The sequence below is a fragment of the Lepidochelys kempii genome, chromosome 6 (assembly GCF_965140285.1).
Source record: "Lepidochelys kempii isolate rLepKem1 chromosome 6, rLepKem1.hap1, whole genome shotgun sequence".
In the NCBI taxonomy this organism is placed as follows: Eukaryota; Metazoa; Chordata; order Testudines; family Cheloniidae; genus Lepidochelys; species Lepidochelys kempii.
This window is the reverse complement of record NC_136385.1, coordinates 112,860,675-112,879,229: the sequence shown is the minus strand read 5'-3', so window position 1 is coordinate 112,879,229 and position 18,555 is coordinate 112,860,675. Positions and strand designations below refer to the sequence as shown.

The window sequence follows — 18,555 nt, the reverse complement described above, 5'->3', positions numbered from 1 at the left end:
ATGAAAAGTAAGATATTGCAAATATGGAAATAACAGTGTTGAAACTACACAAAGTTTTTTCTTACTTTGTGGTGACTTCTAGGATTTAATCTACAATTTTTATTAATTCTATGCTGTGATTTGACCATGCACCTATAGGCATACACAGACATATATACATATGTATATATGAATGTACATAAAACAAACATTCTAAGTGGGCCAACCTATTTTTAATCATATCGTATATATTCACAGGCGCAAACGGAAGAAATTAAATTTAATTTGGGAAAAAATTAAATAACTTCCATAGAACAGCTGAAATTACTAGACAGCTTGTGGAGAGAAAAAAAATGACTATTTTTCTCTTATTTCAAAGAAGAGAAAAGTTTTTAATGTAATAATATCTTCTGATCTCAGACATCTGTAACTGGCTAACTGAAATCCCAAGATATCGCCAGTATGTGTATGTGCTTTTTATAATTTTATATATATAAAAATATATGCAAAAACGAACACCTGCTGCATAGTCTTAATCACTCATGCAACTGGATGAATGTTTCTTAACCAAGAGTAGAGAAGTCCAGAACTTTCACGTCAAAATGTTAAATTTTCTTATTGCAGACTTTCATCAATTGGGAAGTATAATTGTTATATACTGACCTGAAAAGTGCAGCCATAACGCTTAAAACTACAGGTACTTGGGGCATTAATACATTCTGACAAATGTGCATTCAACTGCAATAGGAAAAAAATGTGAGTTTTGGCAGAAAACGTTTGCATGATAATGCTCAGAACATATAAAGGGCACAGATTATCAGATTTGTATTGTGTGCCATTTGTAAAACATACAGTACATGTGTGCATATTATCTCCACTCTTACTCAGAGTGCATAAACTGTATATACACATGTAACCACACGCACATGCCAATACAATATACAGAGACACATTTAATATACAGTGAAACATCCACTGAAGACCATTCCTGTAGGCAACCCCATTAAAAAAAATGCCACTTTAAAGAAACCCAAGGCTTTCCATACATTTTTGTTTGACTTTAATTAAAGGTCAATCTTTACTTGACAAATGATTTTTGCTGGTCTGTTGGGTAGTCACTTAAGACCAGTTTCACTGTAGTAACATACGCCTTTTCTAACTCTAGTTTCATTAGGAATAGATTGTCAAAACATGACATGCAATTCTCAATATCAGAATTTAAAATAAAACAAAACTAAACAATGAAGACTGTAAACAAATACTGCATGAAACAGACAAATACTTTATACCAGGGTGCAGCTGAGTCACATTTATAATGCAGTACACAGGATTCAATGTTTTAAAGTAGGAAAAGGCCTGTATTTTGCACAGATCCAATATTCTGAATGATAAACACAGAAAATAATTTGTCCTTTAAAATAAAATCACAGAAGTATATACACAGAGCCATAATGAAATGCAGCCGTTTTTAGGGGACAGGGCAGCAGAATGATGCAAACAGCCTAAGAGCTGGAATGAAGGGCCATTTTGTAAAGGACACCATGACAAACCTCATCTCTTCTGACAAGTGCCTTAAGATCTTTATTTCCATACAGAGCAGAGAGGACCTAGGGGCCAGATCCTCACCTGGTGTAAACTCTTATACCTCCACTGAGTTCAAGATATTTAAAAAGACCTGCACACAGTAAGCCCTCTGGTCCTCAATTCATCCACCTCCAGAAAAAGGCCTGAACTGATCCTGCCTGCATATGAAACTGTGGTGCTAAAGAAACAAGGGTTTTCAAATCTAATTTTGAGATGCTTAACTCATCCCCCCCTGGCATATGCAACATCTACTTTGTTTTAACAACTTGCTGTAGAAATTCACAATGAAAGTTCAAAAGAAACATTTCAGAAAAAAAAATAAAAATCAGGTAAGAAAAAGTACATGTGCTATACAAGATTTCGGGGGGGGGGGGGCACGGCTTCTTTCACCTCCTCAGAACTAAGGACTGTGTCAACCAGTAACCATTCACACATATTAAGAGTTGCGATTATTCTATAAGATATCATTTTCACTTTTTGTACGCTATTGAGAATGAGAAAGTCGTGTATTGTGCCAAACTGTTAGGCAGGCATTTGCCTATATCACCTTAGAATGGCTGCCCCTAATTATCCAGCTGGGCTTCATTTTCTTAACATCAGAAAAAATGAAATAGTCAACAAAATGATGCAGGGCAAGATGGCAGCTGGTTAAAATCCAACCCTACCAACAACTTTTAGAATCCAATTCCTCCAACCCTTCGCATCAAGACTTGTGCTTATTGATGTGAGTTGACCTATTGTTTTTAATGGGACAATTCACAGTAGTAAGGACTTCATTCTTAAGTCCCTCACTACTCAGGACAGCAATTAAGCATTTCTTATTGACTTCAGTAGGATTTAAGAACATGTATAGGTGTTGTTATGAGAAGGAGTGCTTTCCTGAATCAGGATCTCAATTGGTTAATATATACTGGCAGAACTGAGCCCCAAAGGTGGCTCTCCACTTATATTATTAGACAGATGCCTAGATCATCTTCTCAAGAGCATAATGTTTATTAATAATGCACAAGGCCTAGTATACATTTTAGATTGCACATTCCTTGGGGCAGACAGAGTTGGAAAGTACCTGGCACACTTTGGGCACTAAATAGGATTACTCACTTACTGTAACACTAAAATGATGTATTCCTATGTCAGGAGAACATACTCCATTAGATTTTTTGGGTTATCAGTGAAAAAAAGATACCTCAAAAATGAGTTTAAAAAAAATGACAATATTTTAAGGAGTGCTGGAGACAAATATGTGCTCCCCATTCTAGATCATACAAAAGGATTTATTTTTAGAAAAATATGCACATCAGCCTTTACAGATACTACTAATACTGGATCAAATAAAGGAATACATTCAAACACCACAAGATACAAAAGAAATTTATCGGCTCAAAATATTAACTGAATTTTCTACATATGTTAGAAGCTTTAGTAGCCTGTTGCACCTGATCACAGGACATGCCATACTGGAACAGACCAATGGTCCATTTACACTATAGCAATAGCAAACGTCAAGAGGAAATTTCTTCTTTATCTCAGTTACTGGTAAATTTTACCATAAAGCAGTAATTTTATCCCAATCGTATGAAATACAGACACTAAATATTAAATCCTTTCTTGAATAAGATTAAACTATTTACTTAACATTTATCCTGTGGCAGTGAGTTTCACAGTGTTTCCTTTTAGATTATTTAAACTTGGTGCCTCTTAATTTAATCAAAAGTGCCCTCTTGTCCTCGTATTGAGTATACATTTAGCTGACTAAGCATCAGCTAAATCGGCTTAACCGAAATATTTCTAAAGCATCTATACCACCATGACATCTAAGTGTCAGGCCCTTTATTCTCCTTCTTTGTGAATTTAACAGTCTTAACAATATTTTTAATCTCTTGCATGGACCAACTCCACACAACAGCTGTTCAATATCTGCTATGATCTTTTCTGAGATGAGGACACCAAAATCAAAACAGCATTTAAGGTCAGGATGTACCTCTGGCTTATATGCTATATGATGTCTAATGTCAGTATATGCTACTATATTTTAGATTTATCATTCTATTTCAATATTGAGACTTGAAGAATACATGCTGCCTAACACTACCCAAAGGTTCTGCTCTACTGGCCTCAATAAGTGCTTCTAACTCAGTTTTCATTAAGAGAGATAAAAGCTAATCTTTTTTGACAAATTTTTTTGTAATAAATACAGAAAATTAAGGAAGTAATTTCTGAAATATAATTTCCTAAGAAATCACTAAAAAAATTATTAAAAAATTATCACACTTAACTGTAGTGGTAGATAAGCCTTTTCTTTAGATCTCACATCGTAATAAGGAAATGGCTTCTGGCAAAATTCTTGCGAGATCTTACTAACAACAAAGTTCTAAGGTGAACACTGTTGAACAGGGATTTATTTAATTTTTAGCACAACTCTGGGCATGACTTCTTACCTCCCTTCTCAAGAGTGATGTAACACTGCATTTATGAGGACATGAAACCGCGACAGAGGGACAGTCTGTATCTTCATGTTTCTAAAAGAAAAGAAAAAAGGCAAATTACAATTTATACTTTATCAATATTTAAAATTACAAACCATTTTATAACAGGACTTGCCTGAAAAAAGAAGTAACTTACCATGCTGTAATTAAAAATATATATTCACATGGTGCTATACAGTGAGCAGTACAGTTAACATGGCTACTTCGTGTTTGTACAATGTTTGGAAAGAACAAACACAGATGTTACGTTTTCAGTTGATATGTATTTCTCAACTGTTTTTGATTCAGAAAAATAAGGGATTTATCATATTTTCCTGTGGAAAGAAGAGCAGTTTACATCATCCTTTATCAATAAAACCTCAATAAAATCAAAGTTCTCTATCCCACGAAGCATGTAGGGGAGTGCACATTATTGGAAAAAGAGGATAATTGCCAAGACAATATTCCTTCCAATACCACCATACAGTGCACTGGAAAGCTCTTCAGATGTTTATCATAGAATATCAGTGTTGGAAGGGACCTCAGGAGGTCATCTAGTCCAACCCCCTGCTCAAAGCAGGACCAGACCCCAACTAAATCATCCCAGCCAGGGCTTTGTCAAGCCTGACCTTGAAAACTTCTAAGGAAGGAGATTCCACCACCTCCCTAGGTACCCATTCCAGTGCTTCACCACCCTCCTAGTGAAAAAGTTTTCCCTAATATCCAACCTAAACCTCCCCCACTGCAACTTGAGACCATTACTACTCCTTCTGTCATCTGCTACCACTGAGAACAGTCTAGATCCATCCTCTTTGGAACCCCCTTTCAGGTAGTTGAAAGCAGCTATCAAATCCCACCTCATTCTTCTCTTCTGCAGAATGAACAATCCCAGTTCCCTCAGCCTCTCCTCATAAGTCATGTTCTTCAGCCCCCTAATCATTTTTGTTGCCCTCCACTGGACTCTTGCCAATTTTTCCACATCCTTCTTGTACTGTCGAATAGAGGAGAATGATCACGTCCCTCGATCTGCTGGCAATTCCCCTACTTATTCAGCGCAAAATGCCGTTAGCCTTCTTGGCAACAAGGGCACACTGTTGACACATACCCAGCTTCTTGTCCACTGTAACTCCGAGGTCCTTTTCTGCAGAACTGCTGCCTAGTCATTTGGTCCCTAGTCTGTAGTAGTTCATGGGAGTCTTCTGTCCCAAGTGCAGGACTCTGCACTTGTCCTTGTTGAACCTCATCAGATTTCTTTTGGCCCAAACCTCTAATTTGTCTAGGTCCCTCTGTATCCTATCCCTACCCTCCAACATATCCACCTCTCCTCCCAGTTTAGTGTCATCTGCAAACTTGCTGAGGGTGCAGCCCACGCCATCCTCCAGATCATTAATGAAGATATTGAACAAAACCATCCCCAGGACAGACCCTTGGGGCACTCTGTTTGATACCGGCTGCCAACTAGACATGGAGTTATTGATCACTACCCATTGAGCCCGACGATCTAGCCAGGTTTCTATCCACCTTACAGTCCTTTCATCCAGCCCATACTTCTTTAACTTGCTGACAAGAATACTTTATGCTTTATACTTATTTATGCTTCTGAATGTCAGAGAACCCTGTAAATCCATATACTGGTATTCACTTTTGATTATCCTTTAATTTTGAGTCTCTTTACCATTTGATACTGAATTCTTGCACTATACATCAAAATACTTAAGCTTATTTAAAGCTCCTTTTGATCAAACCACAGTGCATTTTTTGTGTTCATCTCCTAATTTACATCCATTTCTCACTATGTCAGACAGGTCTGAAAGACTAAGGGATAGACTGAAAGTTTACTTGCAGCCCACAGTAAAGGGCACCATGTAAATCACTGACAATTCTCTGGTTTCCCCCCTTGCTTCAGGAGGTGAGTAATCCGCTACTGGTTCATGGCCCAAATCTGTGCTCCCTGAAAGCAATGAGAGTCTTTCCAATGACTTCAACATGCATTTGATTTTGGTCCCTATTCCAGGAGTAGAATACTACTACTTCCATTCTGACCAGAAGAGCTCATTCCTCATCCCTAGGCACCCACTCTCCATGGAAGCTGCTCTCAACTCTTCCATATGATGTGAGATGCAGGTTGCACATAATCTTGCCTTAAATCAGGCTAGGATAACAAGGTTTTCAGAATAGCAAACGCAGCATGCAAACCCATTTTATAACAATTTTAAAAATTCTCTTTTTCTGTATAATACTTTGATTCTTTAATAATAAAATACAATTTTCACTTCTGTTTTTGCTTTGAAGAATGAGCAATTTTGTCTGCCAGAAAGACACACTGGACCGTGGAATACATTGCATTATACCAAAAGCTTTATGTTTGCTTCAAATAAAATGAAATAAAATTGCATTTAGAAATGAATTCACCTAGAGAGATAAATCACTGCAGTATAGACTAGACAAATACTTGTGCTTTTTAAAATTTTAATTGCAAGTCCATATCACTATCTAAATAGTCTGTCAGCCATAAAGGGGATTTCCTACGCTGCAGAGCAGGCAGATTCTATGAAGACATGAACCACACATGAAACAAGAAAAATTATTTTTGTTTCCATTTGCATACCTTTGGTTTTTTTCTTTGTACAGCCTCGAAAAAATGTTTGTGCTGCTTTTCATTTTCTGTTCAAGTCCCTGAAATGCCTGCCTGACTTATTAATGTGCTTAAAAACCTGATGGTCTGCACAGGCCAACAGAGATGAACTTAAGCTCAGGGTGAGCAGATGGACTACACAAAGCAAATCTTTCTTTCATCTAACTGAGTGGTCTGGTTACAACCAGACTAAGTCTTGGTACTCAAGTATAGTCAGGTAATATTCCAAAATAAACCCAAATTTATCAGCATTTGTATAATCTCACACACTACATTCTTCCAGGCTTTTAAAAGAATGTAGGCATTGTTGTTTTATGGCATGATCAGTGGCTGATCTCTGCTCCTCCAGGATATTAATGCTGTGGCTATTGTTGCGCCCCTGAAACACCAAAACCACTATGATTGGAAGCTGGTCCTATGTTGCAAATTATTAGTTTCATTAATATTTTGAATATAGGAACACCTAACACTTTTGATTTGCTGATCTCCTACAACAAGCAGGCATTGGTCTAACTCTACAAAGGTTCCTGCTCTCCCCTTTTTATGCTTCAGTGCTTCATTTTAACCACAATTTTCAACAGAATTGAAACGTTTTTGCCTTCCCCTACACTAATCACAGAGCATTTGCTTGCCATCTATAACACCACTTGCTACATCCGAAAACTCTTGTCACTCTCCTTTAACCTTACAGGGCCTTTCAATTCTCCAGGATAAGCACTTAAAGTTTTAATTTGAGATCTACAGATTGATCACTAAAATCAAAATGTTTTAAAATAAAATGATCATTTTAAAATAAAATGTTGGATGAAAAGCAAGGGAAGATTTTTCCCATTTGTTCAATTAGCTTGTCCTACCATCTGTGATTAGACCAAATTGGAAACTAAACCTTAGTGACCATAGGCTCTCATGGGGACAAGACACTTCTCAGGGATATCTCAATGTCCAGGACAGTAGCAGCTGGTACAGGCATAAGAAGAACTGTACTTACAAACTTGCTCTTGTTAAGAAGTTCATAAAGAAGCAAAATATGAAAAGGACTGGCTAATACCTCAGATTTTTACTACATGTAAAACCGGGGTTCTCAAACTGGGGGTCAGGACCCCTCGGGGAGGTCACGAGGTTATTACATGGGGGGGTCGAGAGCTGTCAGCCTCCACCCCAAACCCCGCTTTGCCTCCAGCATTTACAATGGTGTTAAATATATTTAAAAGTGTTTTTAGTTTACAAGGGGGAGGGAGGTCGCACTCAGAGGCTTGCTATGTGAAAGGGGTCACCAGTATAAAAGTTTGGGAACCACTGATGTAAAATTAGACCTCTCAGTATACAACTTTATTTAGTATGAAGTGCATTCCCTTTGTGGGTCCTGAAAAAATACTATGGTCTCTGATGAAGTTACACTTTTTAGAATGCTCTCATTTTATCGAGTTTTTGGGAAAATACTTGCTCAAAATTTTTCCTTTTTTCCCCTAGAACTACAGAAAACAGTATGAGTAAATCAAAAGTAACTGTGGGTCTTGTTAAAGATAGGAATTAAAATATAAAAATACAGTTCTTGAAAGATTAAAGTCTAGTAACATAATTATAGACAAAAATGCATAACTAAGTTGTTTCAGGAAATGCACCAAGAGAAGCTGAGAAACTTCTGCTTCTGTTATTCAAATCTCACTTTCATAAGACTAGACCTTTTAATTTTTCTGCTCCCTGAATAAAAAATATGAGATATTCAGGAACCCAGTCTGGATTTGGTATGAACATATTTAAAGAATCACTAAGATTTACTCTACAGACACAATACTTAACCCCTAAAAATTAAGTGCAGAATGGCTTTAGACATTTCAATTTGGCCATATCCCCAACAATTCAAGCCTAAAGATAGCAGGCTTTCAAGTTTTCCCGTAACAGTTTTGAGAGCTGAGTGAACAGAAGGAATGACCAGTTGTATAAAAATAAGATTGCACTGCCACAGCTTACAGGAACCCCTTAAATGTACTGGACAGATACGGAAAGATAGCTGTACCAAAGATGAACCTAGGCAGTCACTGCGGGGTAGACCCCTGAGTATTTTAGAAAGTCATCTACTGGTTCATATCACTTACTAAATCTGGACAAACATGTGGGAAAAAGGCAGATGTTGTATATACACAATAGAGATTCTGATGCCTTTCTCCCATATTTTATTTATATATTTGTCTCCGTATAGTAATGCCTACAGGGTTAGAGGCTAAGATGCCTCTATACAAATCACATTAAATAAATCACCAATGCTTCCTGTTAACATACATATATTTGCTTTGTATTTTCACAAATACACCCCTGTGAGCTTTGTCGTCATCTAACAGTAATAGCTAAGAACATAATTACTAGGAAGTGGAAAGTTCTAGCCATTCACTAAGAGGTCCAGGGAGCTGTAGACATGGAAACGTTGCACAAATATATTAAAAATAAATACAGTGAATATATATCAGAGTGGGGCTCAATATCATAAGATGCAGGAGTGTGATAACATACATACAAATCCAAGCCACTGAACCACCACAAATTCTGCCCCACTTGACCATAATGGTAGCCCCAATCTCTATCCTATAGTTCTATCCCACTTATAACACACTGCTTACCAGACACCCTACTCTTGGGCCAAAAATAATAATAATGCTTTCTAAATATGACTGCATATGGTACATGATATGCAGAGACAGTAGGTATTATTGAATTTGATGTTATGCTCATTTTCTTCCTTCTTCCTTGCCAGCTTATACAAGAGTATCTAATTCCCTGGCACAACTGCAAAGGTGACGTAAAGTTGTTCTGGATGACACAGGCACCAAACAAAGGAAAAATGGTAATGTGCTATTCCTCTGAAACACATACTCCTGCTTGACGGTATATTGTTAGGATGGTAGATTTGCACAATATACCAATTTAAATAGGATGGAATAGAAGAATGTATGCCAAAAAATTACTGTAATGTAGCAGTTATTCCCTGCATCATGTGAAGACTGTACTTTAGAAAGAAACAGTTTTTGGGTTTTTTTTTTTAATTTCTGGTGTTCAAATGTTTCCTGTTCAATTTAATTTACACTTGGGCTGTGACAACTTCCTCGACAGCAAATATATCTTCACAGTTAGAATATTTTCCTTTTGAATTGAAAAGTGCTGAAGCAAATTTTGCCTTATACAAGACTGAAAGCCCAATACCTCTGATGGTTGCTGAAAAAGAAACGTGAAAATTGGTCATTCTACATTACATGTAATTTACTGATTTTAGTGATGGAAGAAAACACTGCACCTGTAATGTAATCATTGGGACTTGGCTTTTACAGTATTTACATGTAGTCTCCCGATATTTACAGGTCTTTTCTACATGGTCTGGCAAGTCCTTCCGCAGTATTTTCTCCTTGCAATCAGCACGGTGGCATGAAAGTTCTTCAAACTGACAGTCATTTCTCAAATGCGTCTGTAAGATAAAACAATCAAGTTAATGAAATTTTACATGTTTCTTCTCATCATACCCATGAAAGATAACTCTCCCAAAATAAACTCAGGACCAGAGTCTAATCTTAGATGTGCACCATGCTGTACCTCAGAACATCTGCTAACGCAGTTGTGCATGACTACACAGTAATGGATTTACTGAGATACGTATTTCTGAAGTTAGAATCTGACCCTCAGATGACTGCTATGTTATGTCTTGAAGAGCCAAAATTTCAGATTATCTTAGATATTCAGAAGTACCAGAAGCATCACAATTTCAAGTATAAGTGGAATAACCTTTATATTAGAGGCCCAAAACTGCTAACAATGAAATATCAAACAGGAATTCAAACTCAAAAAGAAAATATATGAAATAGCAAAAAAAATAGCACAGTGAAAAACCACATACATATCAGCCTTCCAGGTCTGCAAAGCTGCTGCATGTTACAGGTTTTCCAAATGAGAATGTGAGATTTGCTCTTATAAAATCTGAACATTATAGCCAAACTTTTCCAAACGGAGAGTCTAAAGTTTAGGCACCTAAATAAGTAGCCTGATTTTCATAGATACTAAGAACATAGGACTCCGGCTGAAGGATTTTTAGGCAGCCCAAACCAAAAATTTTGGTCTATGACGAAGATTCTTGACAGATCAATTAAAAGTAGAGCTTCAAAAACACTATTTATGATAACTTCTATAAACAGTCAGATTAGCTCACATCACTGATTAATCAGGAACTCGGTGGATTAAAGTTGACTTCTGTAGATTTTCCCATTCTTTAATTTGAAAGAAAGCTTGTGATGGCATCACAGTGCTTACCAGTAGTTGTGCCAGCGTTAGTAGTTCATTGCAGCCTTTGTTTTCATTTCTGCAATATATCTGAAGGGCAAGAAGCTCTCTCCTACAGCAGTTATCCTTAAATACCTGTAATTTGAAGCCACTTCGCTTTAGAGATTTAAAAACAGTTTAAGAACATAACTTCAAATAAAGTGAAAATACTTTTAAAAACAATTCCACAATAGCAATATTAGTTCAGGCTCGGAGTGCAGGGAGCTGACTGACACTGTAAACCAGAAAAAAAAAAACACACAATTCACAGACTGTGAGGCAACCTAACAAAGAAAAAAAAATAGGGCCTGCCTCTCTTTTTTTTTTTTTAAATTCTTTCTGGTATATAAAGAGGACTGAAAGCCTTCCTCTACTCCCACTTTTTGAGTTTTAAATATTTTTCTATTTATCATATTGGACCAATTTTTGTTGGAGAGAGATACAAGAGCTCTGTGTAAGCTTGAAAGCTTGTCTCTCTCACCCACAGAAGCTATTTTTTTAAATGGGAAATTAAGTCACTCAAGGCTGGGGGAAAGACTAGGGGTAAAACAAATTTTCGCAAATGAGGAAAGAACTTAGTGATTAAAACAGAATAAAAGAGAGCCTCCTATATGTAGTAACAAAGCATACATCAGAGCACAGCATGCCCAGCAATAAAAATAGATATGCCAAGACAGTGATCAGATAGCTCCCAGTTAGAAAAACCACAAAGGACTGAACTGAGTTGTAGAAAACTGGAGAGAGAGAACAGCAATAATCAGACAATCGTGAAGCAATGTCTAAACTTTTTGGCAGGTACTTATCTATTTAGATATTTACGTGTCTCCAAACCATAGTATCCAAATAAACAATCTTATTTTTTCTTCCTTCCTATTTTATTGAAGATATAGCTTCATTAGTGTTTCCATATATAGAACATATGAGGCTTTGTTAAAGTTAAAGAGATGACTTTTGCATTTAGTTCTTAACACAGCGATGTCAGTGGTCTTTCCTGTCTTTTAGAGATATGAGTTCCACAGTTTAGGTTGGCTCCTGTGAAAGGTCAGTATCTTGCACTTGCAAGCCTCTACTTATTGGGCAACAGTTTCATATTCCCAGTGGAACACAGCTGTTGTTGGGGGTCATGGAGGGAGAGGTGACATCTCAGATAGCAGGAACAAGTCCATCAAGGGCTTTGAACATCCATAGAGACTGTGAAGTGACATCTGTGTTCACTTGGAAGACAAGGCAGAAAGAAAGCATCAGAGCAACACGCTCACAGCAATCTGAATTGATAAGAGAAGTTGATATACTTTATGCCATGGAGACTATTTTTAAAAAAGAACAGAAAACAGGGTGTGGCTTCATTCCTAGATACAAGTTGCAATAAAGCAGGTCTGAAGATCATGAATACACGGATAATTATGGCTAGTTCTGAGTCCAATAGAAAAGAGTACAATCTTTTAATCAGTTGCAGTTTGCCAACACCTCTGGCTACTTTTCTGGGAAAGCAAGCTTATAATGCTGTCAGCACTGCAGAGATAACATACAGTAGAACTTCAAAGTTATGAACACCAGAATTATAAACTGATTAGTCAAGCCCACCCCTCATTTGGAACTGGAAGTACACAATCAAGCAGCAGCAGAGACAAGACCGAAAAAAAAAAAAAAAGAGCAGCAAATACAGTACAGAGCTGTGTTAAACATCAACTACTAAAAAAAATAAAGCCAAAGCTGCATTTTTCTTCTGCATAGTAAAGTTTCAAAGCTGTATTAAGTCAACGTTCAGTTGTAAACTTTTGAAAGGGCAACCATAACATTTTGTTCAGAGTGCTGAACATTTCAGAGTTATGAACAACCTCCATTCCTGAGTGTTTCTAACTCTGAGGTTCTACTGTAGTTGCATGAAAATTATTTTGCCTATTGCAACAGTAATAAAATTAAAGCAAAATTCTGATCACAGAATCTTCACTGCGGTAGTTAGAGGAAGCAGAAAGAGTTTTGTATGCTTTTCGGACACCAAGTTAAGTTTAATGAGCTGACACTTTTTCCTCACACAAATAATCTATGTAACATGGATTTTTGTAATTTTTTTTTTCAAAATAATTCAAACAATTTAAAGAGGCTGCAGTTTTGCATATCATAATAAAGATAATGGAATGAGATTTTTGAATAATTTTACAAGGTGTTTCGACAGTTTTGTAAAAGCCTTTGGGCTGCTCCATTTTGTGAAAAGCAGAAGTTAGCGTGGAATTTCAGTTTTACAGAAAATAGTCAACTGACTTGCACAGTAAGTCTGGTATGTGTTCAATAATCCACATTCTCCTTAGTTTCCTCCTCCTGTGCTTGTAGGAAAAGTTGAAGGTATTTGAGGTTTCCCGGCATATATTGCCAGGTGTCTGTCTGTCTGGGGTTTTTTAGGCGGGAGAGATAATGGGGAATGTTACATTAAGGTGATGACCTGGCTGGACATTTTTATTATTATTATAAATCATCTGTCTGACAGCAGCAACTAGAAACCCCAGAACAGCCCCACTGTGCTTGGCACTGTTCAGAGAAGTAACAGATGACAATCCCTGCCCCAGACACCTCAATCTCTATGATACACAAAACAGAATGACTGTAGGGATGAGGTAACAAGACGAACAGAGTCTAACACAAAAGCTATTTTAAAAATAAAAAATAAAAATCTGATTTAACTTATAAATACAGAAAATTGGATATAGATGTCATTAAATAGGAGGAAAGCCACTGAGGAAGACCTAAACCTAAGTGTAACAGATGTGTTTCTACTAAGGGGTCGCAGTGGTAGGAAGATACCCTGTATAGTTAGCTACACTGCCTACAACACAGCACTCCACAGAGCTCTCTGCTTCCTGGAAGAGAACAATTTTGTGAAAAAGGCTACGGAGAGATTGATATACCCAACATCTCTCTCGAGAGTAAGGGAGTATCTACATCAGTATAGAACTCATCTCAAAGCTTTGATAAGCAAGGTGTCAGAACTGAGTAAATGGTCATTACTATCTAAAAAGAACGTTCTTTACACTGATGAAACATTACATAGTCAAGACCCTGTTTAAAGTGTGGGTGAAAAAAATGGAAAAAAGGATGTTAATGAAATAAACTTCTTAACCATGCATGTAAAGGAGTGGTCTCCAACCTTTTTATGCACAAGATCACTTTTTGAATTTAAGATCAACCCAGGATCTACCCCGCCCCATCCCATTCACTCCATTCCTCGCTCCCTCCATCACTCACTGTCCCCCACCCTCATTCACTTTCACCGGGCTGGAGCAGGGGTGTGGGAGGGGGCTCTGGGCTGAGCCTGGGACAGGGAATTGGAGTGCAGGAATGAGGAATACAAGGTCTGGGAGGGAGTTAGGTGCAGTGTGACCACATGACCCCTGCACCCAAATCTCACAGAATCCACTGGACATTTCATGAGTTTTACTTTTTATTAGTGTCATTTGTGATTTACAGATCCAAAATCCTTCAGGGATTGTCACAAATCAGTGTAACATTCTCAACTGTGGGGTATGCATTGGCTGAGCCTGGGGCAGAGTGTTGGGTTGCAGGAGAGGGTGAGGGGGGTGGGCTCTGGGAAGGAGTTTGGTGCAGAAGGGGGCTCTGAGCTGGTTCAGGGGCTTGGGGTGCAGGAGGGGGTGAGGGGTGTGGGCTCTGGGAGGTAGCTCGGGTGCAAGAGGGAGCTCTGAGCTGTGGCAGAGTGTTGGGGTGAAGGAGGGAGTTTGGATTCAGGAGGGGGCTCCGGGCTGGGGCAGGGCCTTGGGGTGTGGGAGGGGCTGTGAGGTGCAGGCTCCGGCGGGGAGGCACTTAACACAGGCAGCTCCCGGTAGGCGGCACAGCGGGGCTCAGGCAGGCTGCTTGCTTGCCGTGGCCCCATGCTGCTCCTGGAAGCGGCTGGCTGCTGGCACTTCTCTGTGGCCCTGGGGGACGCGGGGGGGGGGGGGGGGGGGCTCTGTGTGTTGTCCCCAGCACTGTCCCTGCAGCTTGGTTCCCGGACAATGGGAGCTGCGGGGGCGGTGCTTGCAAGAGTGGGCAGCGCACAGAGACCCACTGCCCCTTTCCCCTCCACGGGTCAGAGAGACATGCCAGCAGCCAGCTGCTTCTGGGAGCAGAGTGGGGCCACAGCAGACAGGCAACCTGCCTGACTGAACTGAGCTCCTTGACTGATTCACCTGGAGTGGCACTCAGGCGAGCCTGGAGGAACTCAGGGCCATTCGGTCAGGATTGGAGGAGACTTAGCTGCCCAGAGATAGCAATCTAATGGCAGAGCCTCCAAGATCAACCAGTCGATCGTGATCGACAGGCATAAAGGCTTCCAATCCTGTATGGTTACTACTTTGTCATGCTGTAAGACATACTAGGTTCAAATTGCACAATAACATTTTTCCCCAAGAAACAGTACTAAAACACTTTAAAAAGGATTCTGTAAAGCAGAAAAACATTTTAAATAAATCATAGCAACTGAATATTAGGAATAAGAGACTATTTTAACAACAATACCTTATCTTTAACTATGTTCTCTTGACACGCTGTACATTTTGGACTAGAAGAACTGGAGAGAGAAAATAGACAAATTATTTTCTATTCCACTTTGAATCTTCTGTATTTAATCAGATTTTAGATTGGTGCTAGTAAATCAAAGGCGTCTTGTTTAATTATAATTGCTCGAAGTATTTAAAAAGGTTAATGATTAAGAAGGTATGGCTCAATGAAAGTTAGTATAGAATCAAATGGAACAACAAATGCTGCTAACATTAAAGAAAACAAAATATAAAGTAATCATAGAATCATAGAATATCAGGGTTGGAAGGGACCCCAGAAGGTCATCTAGTCCAACCCCCTGCTCAAAGCAGGACCAATTCCCAGTTAAATCATCCCAGCCAGGGCTTTGTCAAGCCTGACCTTAAAAACCTCTAAGGAAGGAGATTCTACCACCTCCCTAGGTAACGCATTCCAGTGTTTCACCACCCTCTTAGTGAAAAAGTTTTTCCTAATATCCAATCTAAACCTCCCCCACTGCAACTTGATCCTTAATCCTTCAAGAGAATTTGAAAACTGAGTAAACAGTTAAATTCAGCTTCCACTTACAATGGAAAATTCATTTTTAACTAATAAAAAAACCCTTATTTAATAGCAGCATAAAATGAAGTACAGACTTCCTCTGCCAGGATTTTTCCATCTTTAAAAAGCACCAAATAATACTTTCTTGCCTTGAATATAGTCATTTTAAACATCTACTTATTTGTTCATAAAATACAAAGAGCAATTTAGATGTGTTTATACACCATAAATTATGGGAACAATATGAACAGCCATAATGGATGAAACCATTGGTCCATTCAGCCTGGGGACTGTACCTGGCATTCCAGAGGAAGGGGAAAAAAAAAACAAAAAAACCCCACACCATAATGTTTCCAGCCAATTGTTCAATGCTTTACATGGAAAAAATAACATCTGTTCCTAGCTTCTACAGCACACCTGATCTAGCAGCTCTGGTTACCTCTCAGTATTTCAGCATGCATACACAAAGATTATTAGTGTCTATTATATACCTAGCTCTTTTTAAAAATCCAGGCATAATTTGACTCAACCTCCTATGTCAGTGATTTCTACAGCATGATTATATAGGCCATGAAATATTATTTCAAGGAAACCTGAGTTTACCTCATATCCCTCCCCCCCCCCGTCACGTCTCCCACTAATTTTCCCTCGATTATTAATCCCTATTCCCTCTCTTAGTTGCCTTTATTTGTGTTTGGATTGTAATCTCTTGTATAACAGCTAAATTATTCTATTTTTATAAAGTGACTTATACAGTATAAATAAGTTATTGCTGCTGTTAATATTATGGGTCACTGTAAAGGAATTACTGATCAACTGTCGCTGTCATTCACAGGTTGAATATTCCAATCAAATCCCACCCCGTCCCAATTAACTAATCCTACTCCTTGTTATTGCACATGGTATGTAAATCTCAACATGCTTCAGAGTATCTTCATTGCCTCACGGCTTCAATAGCCTCAATATTTTTCTTAAGGCAAAGAGAACAAAATTGGAGTCGGTATTCCACGAGGGTGTATACTGTGTGATACAATGTCATCATTTTCTAGCTTTTACTGAACTCACTCAAGCATCCTATTTGCTCTTTTAAACTACTGCTGCACACTGAGCAGATAGTTTCACTGAAGTTTCTCCTCAGATGACCCTGAGAGTGCACAGCTCATTAGCATATAATCCGTGTGTTCTTAGCTGTATGTTGACAGTGGATGTGAAATATTTGTAACTAATACCTCTTATTAACCACAGACGACTGCTTCCTAAAAATGTATATTCAGAAAAATTACTAGATTTCTTGGCACAAACAGCAATTTATCAGAAAATAATATACGTATCACAACAACTCTATTTTTCCTATTATAAATGTGATGCACTGAATAGGAGAGAGAAAAGGATGTGTTACTTAAACATATCTAACTCCACTAGCCTTGCACACACAACCTCTGAAACAATGCTATATTTCCACAATGAAATATAGTCTGTTGCATACACAGAGCCAGAATGGTTATGGAGAATAAGTAGAGGGAAGAAAATTCCCAAATTTTATCTCTGCTCTGTTCCTGATGAAGGAGGTGGTCTGGGGAAAGTCACTTCTTTCCTCTGCTGCAAGTTTCCCCATCAATAAAAAGAGGATATTATTAAATATCTACTCCACAGGTGTGCAGCTTGGATTAAAGTTTGTGCAATATTTTGAACATACCAAGTGCTATGCATTTATTGTTATTTCAAAACTCAAACTAATGTGTACCGAATACTATCAGCAGCAATGTATCAGAGCTGAGATTCAAATGAAACGTATTGAAATTGCCAGGTACTACTAAAAAGCTAGATTTTTATTATTATTTTTTTTTTTTTACTTTTTAAAGAGAACAGCTGCATTTTTATTCTCATGTTACCATGAATAGTTGCATAACTCAGCATTCTCATGAAAAAATAAATTAATGGAAAATTAATTAGATATTTTGCACTCTTCATCTCAGGCCCTATAATCTTCAAATTGTTCAAAAATTTTTTACATTCAAGACAAGATGGAAAAATAGACATTTGTTTAACCTGTTTCAGAAGGTCAGAATTTTTCAATCATATTAACATTTTTAACATACTAAGAAACACACACCTTAACAATGCATTAATGCAGGTTTCACAGAATCTGTGTCCACATTCCGTCTGTTTAGGATTGCACAATATGAGATGACACTTTTCACATTTATACTTGTCCTCCACTGTATTTACGAATTTCTCTTTGTAACCACCTTGTTCTGGAACGTAAATTGATCCAGGAGCGTGATCAGGGTTCGCCCTTTGTTGTACCATTTCTACAGACACAGGGGGTTCTGTCTTTTTACTCATGTCCATATTGTAATAGGTAATTTCTGTGAAAGAGAAAAAAGCATAAGCCATAGTGCTCTACAGCTCTAACAGTAACTCATCAGTGCATATATGCATAAACACACTTTCATCTTTCTACAAACATTTGCAATAGCTGTAAAAAAGGGATTAGCTTCTCTATACAAATTTACATATACAAAT

The 18,555-nt window shown here is 38.0% G+C and overlaps 1 protein-coding gene across 5 annotated transcripts in view; it reads right to left on the bottom strand.

Annotated features, from left to right (window-relative positions):
• Positions 1 to 18,555, bottom strand: part of TRAF3 (TNF receptor associated factor 3) — a 90,571-nt gene that overhangs the window by 29,151 nt on the left and 42,865 nt on the right. For 3 of the 5 annotated variants that reach the window (XM_073349709.2, XM_073349708.2, XM_073349711.2), the window contains exons 2-7: positions 18,143 to 18,398; positions 15,469 to 15,520; positions 10,954 to 11,058; positions 9,950 to 10,117; positions 4,002 to 4,082; positions 643 to 717 (exon numbers count right to left, since the gene is read on the bottom strand). In XM_073349709.2, coding sequence (XP_073205810.1) covers positions 643 to 717; positions 4,002 to 4,082; positions 9,950 to 10,117; positions 10,954 to 11,058; positions 15,469 to 15,520; positions 18,143 to 18,381 — 720 coding nt within the window. In that variant the 5' untranslated portion in view covers positions 18,382 to 18,398. The remainder of the gene's footprint in view (positions 1 to 642; positions 718 to 4,001; positions 4,083 to 9,949; positions 10,118 to 10,953; positions 11,059 to 15,468; positions 15,521 to 18,142; positions 18,399 to 18,555) is intronic. The other 2 variants (XM_078853391.1, XM_078853393.1) reach the window with 2 other exon arrangements.